The following is a 10,090-nucleotide window of genomic DNA, read 5'->3' as shown; positions in this document are numbered from 1 at the left end:
GACAGCTTCCTCCTCCGCCCTGCTTGGGCCAACAGGGAAGTGGTGGTTCCTCTGTACTACAGACACAACTCTTTGCTCTCTGCTTCTATGTTGCTCACCTCCTGACAAGCTGCTTGAGAGCACTTGCAGGTCTTCATTCACCCCCAGGGGTTTATGACATGATCGAATTTGGGTGGATGTTCCTACTAGCAGAAGGCCCACCTCTAACAGAGGTTTCTGTCCTTTTCCACATTGTGAAATCAGTTTCAAAATTGACAAAACTTCAGGCTTGCAAGTGGAATGGTGCACTATGTGTTAGTGAATGTTTAAGTATGAAAAGGCTTTTTTTTTTTTTCCCTCCCACCTGTTTCCTGGAAAGTTTCCCTGAAGTGACCTTGGCGTTTTCAAACAAGTTAGCAGGAGGCAGAAAGTCAGGAAAAGCGTGTTCTGAGTTGTTAATCCAATAAAACATGAGATGCAGACAATTGAAATAGATGAGCTTTTGTAATGACAAGTGGCTGTGGACCTTAATTTAAAGCTTCATGGCGGAGCTGGGTGGTGTTTATTGTGTTGTGCTGGGCTCTGTACTTTCAGTGTGGGATTGCTAAAAGTAATAAGTTGCAATTCAGTGCTTTGTGGATAGCAGGGACTTAAATGTACTGCTATTAGTGTGCCTAGAAATGAAATAAGGAGGAGGAATGGCTTTGCCTGCAAAGACGTGAAAATGTAATATATGGTGATGAAATCTGGAGACCAAAAGTTAGTTACTGTGTACTCGAATGTTTCAATAATTATTTTTATTCCTCTCTTTACTTTAGAATCTTCTGCCCATTTACCGGCACCAAAGGATGTGATGGTTTATTCCTATAACTTTCGTAGTTTGCTGAGATGGTCTCCTGTTAAAGTGGATAGAGGCTTGGTGTTATATACAGTCCATTTTAGAACGTAAGTAAATAGTTCTAAAATCGAAGAACCTGATTTTGTTCTAATCCAGTAACACAATTGGCTAAAAAAAAAAAAAAATAAGCATAATAATAAAAGAATTAGTTGTCTATTACAGGTGCTTTTATGTATATCTGAAAGCAGCTTCTGAAGACTGACAATCTCTTAGCCTATGATATGCCCACTACATTGAGAAAAGATTGAAGACCTGAAGAGCACCCAGAAATGGTGCATGGTTTCCTGTATAATTTTAGCATAACCAAATTCTCTCTTTTGTTACAAAAATTGTCTATGTTGGAGGGGTTATATTTTTAGGTAGTTGCACTGTTCTGCTGGTGCTTTAGTTGTTGTTTGTTTTGCATTGCAGAGGGGCCTTTAACAAGTGGGATGAGATGAACTGCACCCGTATCACCCAGACTGAATGCAGTTTCCCCTGGTCACTTAAGCGGCGTTGGACTGTTGTTTTGCGCGTGAGGGCTGAGCTGGGGCAAGTGACTTCTGAATGGGTGGAAACACTTCCGTTTGTGGCAGAGAGAAACAGTAAGTGCTACTTATGATTTCAGTGTCTCTCTCTCTCTCAAAGGAGATTTCTTTGAAAGATACGTTTGCTGTCTGTTCTAGACTTTTTTGAGTCTATTATGTCCAAAAGAGAGAATTGTACGTGTTTGGTTAACAAAGACCACAAGGCCTCGGTGTGTCACTAGGAAACTGATACTACTTAGTTCCTCTGTAATGGGGTTAGCAGTGGGCTCTTTCAACAAGTATCGAAAGACAAACAGATGAGTTTCCTTGGGTGGTTGAGCCTTATAAGGGTTACAACATATATTTTGTTAGAGCTTTACATTTTCTTATTTTGCCACTTAGCACTGCCCCATGCACACGTTCACCCTCTTGATTTGTGGCAGTCTGAGTACAAACTACTTGTTTCTATTGAACAGATCCCTTTTCTGATGAGTATAAACTGTCCTAACTACAGTGTAGAAGGGTCAGGGGCACACTGTAAATCCTGTTAAATGTGTGAACAAGCATATTGTTGTTCTTTGTAAGATTTGCTCTTTGCCTTGCTGTGAGTGGTTTCACGATTAGAAGACAGTAAATGTTGAGTCTAAAAAAAACTCTGAAATGATAATGAAGCAGAGGAACGGATTTATTAACTCATTAGTTCAAATTTTCCCATACCTTGTGAGGAGCAGTGGTGGTCCATGCTACAAAGAGTATCCTACTTTCCCTGATGACTCCAGTTCTAAATCTTGGATTTTGTCTAGTAATAAAGAGTGTGAGGGTGAAGAATTGCCTGATTCCTACATTCAAGTTTACAACTGACGTATCCATAGCTTGTGATGCAGGATTGTTTGGGAGTGGGATCATTTGGAGGTTATGAAAGCACTGGGCTAATGGGAATACAAAACAAAGGAGAGGCTTGGTGCAGGAGAGACGCCTCTGTGTCTGTACCGTGGAGGAGCAAGAGGGACATTATGTGATCATTCTTGTGTCACCGACCATGAGACCAATTCCTAGACACTAAGACCATGGGCTACTCATTCAGGCTCTTTTCTTCCTTTAATGGAAGGATCAGTCCCACTCGAGAGGGGAGCTTCAGGAATTTGTGAGGACGCACAACAAGGCCTTTGCAGCAACAGGAAGTAGAAAGAAATTGGAATTTCTCTACCAATATGAAGATCATGAGAGTCCATTTTCTCTAAGAGTGGACTGGGCAGGTTCTGCTGGGTTTTTTGAGGTACAATAAGCAATGATTGCACGTCAGGATTGATTTTTACTGTTAATAGTTACCTATCTTTAGTATGCAAGCAGCCGTTAACTACTCAAATATTTGCATGAGTGGGGTTTTTTTGAGATCCTGGAGTGCTTTACAAACGCTGTTAAGCTTAACTGGTGAAAGAAGTCAAGACAGATAAATGACTAACAATGATACAGGAGTCTCTTGTATTAGGACTGACCATGTAATATTTTGCACAATTTAGACCTCAGAGTACTTCACAAAAGGAAGTCATAATCTTTACCATATAGGACAGATGGAGACATAAAAGCAAGGAGGGGGAAACTAGTTACTCCTTTTCCAATCTATTGACCCAACCAGTATGGTTTTTAGGGAACATAGAATATCTGGCAGGCTAGCTGAAGAAAAAAAAGATAGAACAAAATTGTGTCACTATTAACTGCAGATAAATTCAGATACATTCTAGTGAATGTTTACTGAACTTCCAGGGAAAGTTAACAGGAAACTCTTTTAAATTATCTAATTTCACTTAGGCTTTCAAGTCTTTTTCCTTAGATTTGTAGTAACGTAGATATCTTAAATGCAGTAAGTAGATGAGAAAATAATGTATTCCTTTTCTTGAGAAAAAGCTGTTGATATTTAGCATGTTTACTGAGAGTATCTAAGTAAAGCTGGAGACAGTATGATGAGCTGTTCTGCAGTCCAGAGGTTCACTGCTCTTTCTGTGTTTATTTTCAGCTATTATAGGGCCCCCTAAAGTGAACAGCGTGAATGTAAGCTCTGACTCACTTCTCATTAGTGTCACACCCCCTTTTGAGTCTGAAGCAGGTGACTTTCTTGAGTATCATGTGTCCTACTGGGAGAATGCAACAAGTACTACTAAAAAAGTAAGAATTCTCTCTGATTTATTTTCTTCATAATGCCCTTGTGACTAAGAGATATGAGTCAGCGTCTCTTGGCAAAACAGCAGAAATGGAGGAAGAAAACTAATGTCATTTTTTTCTGTAGCAATGATGATCAACATTTGGTGACTTGAAAAAAAAGTTAATTTCGTCTTGGCACAAGTATTGTATGTATTACGAAGCTTTCAAAAACATCTGTCTTTTCCTCCATATGAAATGAAGGTTAAATCACGTTGCAGATCAAGGGAGAGAATCCACGAAGTTTCAAAGGTGGCTTTAAAATGGCATTTAGATTCCAAAGTTTGCTTAGGCAATGTGGAAAACTATGAAATATCCTGCTTGCTTTCCTGTGCTAGGCTTGCTTGTGCTAGCAGCTTCAGTAACAGACTGCTCTGGCCTGATGCCGCCTGTTCCTAGGGCAGAGAAAGGCAGTTACTAGAAACATGCTGGACACAGCTGGGATGAGCTGTCCCTGCTCATATTGAGACTTTGAGGTGTTGGTCTCGTTGTGTGCTTATGCTGCTGTCTGGGGCCTTGCTAATTGTGTTCATGACAGGCCAGCGTTGCAGGGGAGGGATTAAGTTATACTTGAAAAAAAAAAAAATTAAAAAAGAAGAAGATCCAAAAGAATGTCATTCAAAAGAATGTCATTCTAAAGTCAAATGTTTAAAAAACAGAAAAATATTAATATTTATTTTAAAAAACCCTTTTTTCAAAGACCTTGTTAAATCTGAAACACCTCAACTTCCTTCCTGTCTTGCACCAATGTGTATTTTTCTGACACACATAAAATACCTTTATGTTTCGGATTCAGACAAGAAGTCACTCTTGCATGCTTCTGTAGGCTTCACCAAGGCCCTTATCCTAGCCCTTTACAAGTTAAAAATTCCCAAAAGACTGTGGTGGCCGTGTAGAGACTGTGGAGGTTTTGCACTGCCCATCTGCTGTTTCCCTCTTCAGTAGAAGGAGCTGAGATGGTGGAAGCTCTTCACTGACCAACGCTTCTGTCAGCCGATTCTGATGGTGGAGGCACTTCTCATGGCTTGTTTTTCCCTCCCCCTTCCTATATGGTGCTCGCTGCCTGAGCTCTTACAGAAGCTGTGTCAAAGTATCCAGCAGCATATTGTCGATAAAATGAGACCTCATATCAGTTTTCATTCCTCTGCTGCTTGTGCCCTTATAGAGGGTTTTAAATGGTCAGGCTTAATTTCATTTAAAGATTTTCAAATGCATTCAAGTAGGAAAGTTGAAATATATTTCACTGTTTCTCTTCTTTGGAAAAGCTGAATTATGAAAAATAAAATCCACACTTTTTAAAGGAGAAACTTAAACGCGGGGAGGGGATTTGTGTTAGAGAGGTCTGTTTTGTTTGGTTTTTTTTTTACAGTAATACTTTTTTTGTGTCTTTTAAACAGGAGAAAAAGACGAGCAATACACTATTCAAAATTGAAAATCTAAAGGAATCAACACTCTATTGTTTTAGAATTCAAGCAGAATTGATGGCACATTCAGTTCGTCCATTACTTGGACTGCAAAGTGTCCCAGAGTGTCACAGAACTACAATCAGTGGTATAAATCTGATTTTTGGTTGTTTGGTTGGGGTTTTTTGGGGTTTGTGTTTTGGTTGTTTTTTTTTTTATATCATGGGATGAGTGTAGAACATGAGTGAGATCGTGTAACTGGTCAGCTACAGACCTGTATTTGTCAGGAGTGCTAAGAGAGCACCACCAATAGTAGTTCACAATTGTCATTAACAGCAAAGTAACATGGAACTTTTCAGTCAGTAGTTGAGGTACAACTGTGTTGTATACTTCCCCTTGTCCTTTTGCTTCATAATAAATACTGCTATGGGTATTACCTTCTAGAGACAAAATACAAATACTTGGTCTTTAGAGGAAGTCATTGAAAAAGGAGATATTGTTACTCTTGCACATCTTCTCCCTCAGCCACTGCCTCCTGCAGGACAGGAACCTCGTTCTCCTTCTTGACCTGCTTCCTTCTCTGACACTTCGAGCTCCATATTTTTGTATGAGATAAGAGAGAGGGGGAGGGGAGGGGCGGAGAAGGCATGTGCAAGATAATGGAGTTTGTACCTCTCTGGAATCTCTCCACGTCACCACCAACACACAAGCACAGCTGATCTTTAGCATGCTTTAATCTCGCTGGAAGATGTGTAGATGAAACCTGCGTATGCAGTTTCTGAGGCCCTCGAGGAGCTGACCTCCTGGGGAGTATAGACCTAGTTGAAGTACTTGATCGCAAGCCCCTGAGCTGTGACATTGGAGCCTGTGATGCTCTCTTTGCTGAAGGGAGATGCATGTTCTGAAAGAGAAGTCCCTGGCATTAACGGCCCTTGCTGGCAACTCGAGGGTGGAAAGGCAGATTGCATTCCCCACCTGCGCTCTGCCCACCAGCAGTGATTCCTCCAGCTCTGCGTTTGCCCTGCTAGCGTGTCAAGTAGGAGCTGGCCTTAGGCTGCGTGATTAAGGGGCAGAAGCTTGTGGGAGCTGGTGACTTCCACGAGGAATCACAAACCAAGCTACTTGTGAACACAGGTGTTGAGAGTGCATCTGTAGTAGGGTTGTGATCTTAGCCTTGGAAATTATATTTTGATTACCAGGTAGAGTAAATTTCAGCTTGCTGTATGTTGTTTTATGTTTGGTGATGTTTAAATATGAACCTACCATATGTATATGTTTGGGTTTTTTTCTTTTTCAGAGGCAACTAGAGATCAATATGTTATACTAATATTTGTGTCAGTGTTACTTGTTGTAATTCTGGTAACAGCTGGTTTGTTTCTTCTGTGGAAACACCATGAAACTTTTAAATATTGGTCTCAGCCACCTTTAGAAATCCCATCACACTTTGAAGAGGTATGTGTAGACATCTTATATTTCTGCTCCCCCCCCCCCCCCCCAACCCGATCTTGGAGTGAATATGAATGAAGCTATTTGTTGCGTAACATAAATAGATATAAATAATTGTTGACTTAGTGTAAACTGTTACTTTTCTTATATATGATCTCCCACTTTATTCCTCTTTTACTCAACTGAATTATTTTTTTCTCTGCACTAAGTACAAATGCTGCTGTAATCCTGTTAAGAAACTGGAGTAAGATTCTCTGTTCCTTGACTGCCCCTTGTCCGCCCCTGTCTTTGCTTATCTAAGCCATCAGGCCTGAAACAGTTGCTCACTTGAAGCAAAAAGCTTTTGTGTGCTGCAGAACATGTACTTGGGACCTAGGTCTCTGATTAGAAATCAAATATGGAAAAGTGAACACTGATCATTTTAAGAGCAACGACTGACTTGAAGACTAAAGACTATCTCTGGGAATGTTCTTGGGCTTTTTTTTTTTTTCCCTATAGTTTTAGCAATATTTGGATGAAAAGGTCATCCGTCATCCTGGGACTTTTTTTTCCTCCTTGTAGCTCACGCATTTCTGTACTAAACAATATTGTTTCAGTCCTGTTCTTCTTCCCCTTTTTAGTATTTAAACAGGAAGTAGTCTTTACACAAAGTTCTTGATTTAAAAGTTCTTGTTCAGCATACATTCCATATTTTGAAAAGCTTGTATTTGTTTGCAGTTCTTTGAGGTGTATTCTTAGTATGTATCTCTGTCAGAATAGTTTGTTGTACCATGGTACTTCTGTGATTGGGGAGCTATTTTTCCCGATTTTAATAGAAGTTTGGGTGAATGAACCCAGACCTCCTGCGGAGTCCCGAATACGTCATTTTTTTCTCTTTGTGCTACCTCAGCTACCATTCCGTGGGAGCTCAGTGGAGATAGCTGTATTAAATGTCAAACGAAGTATGTCTCACATAGGAAAGAAAATCCTTGTACAGTGTACTAAAATAGTGCAGCATTTCATGCAAAGGACTTGCAAGAATAGAGTCTATCATCATGTTTTCTGGAGTAATTGTTATTAATCTGGAAAATGTGCAGCACAAGTAGATACCCTCAACAATGGTGAGCCTGATTTTGGGCAAAACACTGATAAGAAATGAAGGAAAATTTGGAAATACGCAGAATTCTTAAAATGTGTATTTCTAAAAGGGATCAACCAGCCTGAAGCTTCTCCTCTTAAAACACATGAGTATGAAATACCAATTATTTTAAGGCAATTAAATGTACTTTTTTAGATTTTTCTGAAAAATCTAATGCTTCCTTCCTTTACAGAAGGATCTGATCTTTCAGCATCTGAGTTATAGGGAGCAGTTTGACCACAGAAATCCTTTATATAGCAAAGCCAAATTGAGGTTCGTTTATGTCTTGAATGTCCTAAAGTGGATGTATTTAAGCTTCCTGTATGAAACACTTGATTTTGGTACACCTGGGGAAAAAAAAAATCCTCTTGCTCATCAGCCTTGCTATGATTACAGAGAAAGTGGTGCCTTAATTGAAACTAGGGTTAATTTTGTCCCACAACAGACGTGATTTGAGCTGCAGTCCCATCTCAGCCAAATTAGGGCACCTCCTACAGTACAGAACAAGCTTTTAGGTAAAACTGCCAGCCACGTCAGAATTTTAACAATGTGAAGGTGTCTGTGTTCCAGGTACTTTTTTAGATATTTTTTTTTTTTAAATCGGGGAAAATATGTTCAATGGCTGATATTTTTTTGTTGTTGTTGTTGTTGTTCAGTACATGAAGTGGTAGATGGCTCCAATTCCCCGTGAAATACAAGATCAGCTTAGTGATAAGGAGAGTATATGGCGGTGGCAGGAGGAACAGAAAGCGTTTTATCTGACCTGTGTTTTTTTCAAATGCTCCTTTCTTTGATTATGCATTCATTGTAAAGCTGATGGAATTTTGGAGGAAAGTGGGGCAGAGGGGAAGTCAAAGCAGAAGGTAACTACAAGAGAAGAACACTGCTAGAGTTTTCGGGTAACAATAAAAGATGCAGATCTGACTGGTCTGACACTGGACAAAGCAGAATCTTGTATCTTGTTTGTTCCGTCAGCGCTTTAGACAAGCTGTGGGTTGCTAGATTCCTGCCGTTGGAGGATATGTCCCCAGCAGTGTAATAAAGAAGCATTGCTTCTGTGGCTTTGTCTTAACTAGTAGGAATTTGCTTGAACTGACATGGAAAAAGTTGGGTTTTATTAAAAAAAAAAAAAAAAAAAAAAAAGAAAGGCAGGCTTCTTTAACTTACTTAAATGGATGTTTGCATGACTGATTTTATTTTTTTTTTTTCCACAGAAATAAGGTATTTTTAATTTTTTCCTTGTTCAATGTAGTTTAAAGGAAATCTAGATTAGAATATACACTTGGCAGCTCTCGCTGTGAATTCTGGGCTGAAGCCTACAGATGGTGGTACCTGCTCTGTCTCTGTAATTTCTAATACATCTGTTCTGTGCATAGCTAGCTAAACTGGTGTTTCTTGCTTTTTCCAGTATTTGAAGGACCCTAGCATGCCTGGTTTAGATATGTTGGACAATTATGCCGAGGACGATCCCCACGATTCCTTATCTGTTGTGTTTTATGGAGAAGGAAGCCAAGCCTGTGGCAGCAGTTTGGATGGTCAAGTTCATTCACGCAGCATCTCCAGTGAAAGTGAAGTAACTTAAGCAGCACTCTAGTGAAAGTGCCTGTACCAAGTCTCTGCAGAGGCTCCTGCCCACATGCAGCACGGTGCGGTGGCTGGCAGGACAGATGACAAGCTCTGGACAAAATGCAGCCACTGACAAATCCTGAGCGAGATGTTGCTTCCAAAGACTAGTGTGGACCCTGAACCTTTATCTAAATGGCTTCTGCTGTGTTACAACAGCAACGGTGTTCTGCCAAAGAGACTTAAAAGGTGGAAGGTGAAAGGGAAATGAACACTAAGTTGCTTAAAGACAGAGAGATGGTTATAAAATGGTTATATTAACATCATCGTATTTCCCACTCCAAATTGAAATAAAGCTTTGAGAAATAATGGCACTTTACAGTAGGATGTAGTACAACCTGGAATTTTTCAGCGAGTGAATAATTGTACTGTGAATTACTTCTATAGTGGTTTTTGGTTTGTTGCCTTATTGGTGAACTCTGCGTTAGCATTCAGTGTGTAATATCCACTCTCTTTTCTGAATCATGTTAAGTACACGCAATCTTCTCTGGCACCTTCTTCCCTCCAGATCAAAGTGGCAGTCAAAAAAAGAAATTGTATAGGACTTTATTTCCTCAGCATGAACCTGTGCAAAGAACTGCACCAATAAAGGCCTCCTGATAGCTGCCTCCTAACACATTCATAAAAAGCATTAATCTTCTGCTCCTGCAGTGAGAAAATCGTTCTTCACAGCAAAACAAACTTTAAAGTAATTTTGCTCAGAATTTATATAACATTATCAGTAATTATCAGACACTAAAATCTCTTGTTGACTAGCAGATTCGTCCTGCAAATGAAAAGTTGACTGAGGGTTGCGTTTTGAGTCCCTTAAAGCAGAAGACTGCAAGTTAAGTCTCACATCACAATCCTGTGGGGTCTGGAAGGTGTCTAATAAAGCACAAAGAATAAATTAACCACTTCTGTACTAAAAAAGGTTGGGTTT

General features: G+C 39.8%; 1 protein-coding gene across 1 annotated transcript; it reads left to right on the top strand.

Moving 5' to 3' along the window:
- Positions 1-805: 805 nt before the first annotated feature.
- On the top strand, positions 806-9,127 carry IFNGR2 (interferon gamma receptor 2 (interferon gamma transducer 1)). Its single transcript, XM_009894883.1, has 6 exons — positions 806-924; positions 1,289-1,461; positions 3,398-3,546; positions 4,977-5,130; positions 6,280-6,434; positions 8,954-9,127. Exons 1-6 carry the CDS (start codon positions 833-835, stop codon positions 9,125-9,127), a joined length of 897 nt encoding a protein of 298 aa, XP_009893185.1. The 5' UTR covers positions 806-832.
- The last annotated feature ends 963 nt before the right edge of the window (positions 9,128-10,090 follow it).

The sequence above is a fragment of the Charadrius vociferus genome, unplaced genomic scaffold, assembly GCF_000708025.1.
Source record: "Charadrius vociferus isolate BGI_N301 unplaced genomic scaffold, ASM70802v2 scaffold201, whole genome shotgun sequence".
Taxonomy (NCBI): domain Eukaryota; kingdom Metazoa; phylum Chordata; class Aves; order Charadriiformes; family Charadriidae; genus Charadrius; species Charadrius vociferus.
This window is presented reverse-complemented; position numbering and strand designations above follow the sequence as displayed.

What these genes read in the sequence shown, in the direction of transcription:
- IFNGR2 (XM_009894883.1), top strand. Translation starts at nt 833, where the DNA reads ATGGTTTATTCCTATAACTTTCGTAGTTTGCTGAGATGGTCTCCTGTT. An exon ending in TATACAGTCCATTTTAGAAC is followed by an intron (nt 925 to 1,288) that starts GTAAGTAAATAG and finishes TTTGCATTGCAG; the next exon opens with AGGGGCCTTTAACAAGTGGG. An exon ending in CAACAAGTACTACTAAAAAA is followed by an intron (nt 3,547 to 4,976) that starts GTAAGAATTCTC and finishes TCTTTTAAACAG; the next exon opens with GAGAAAAAGACGAGCAATAC.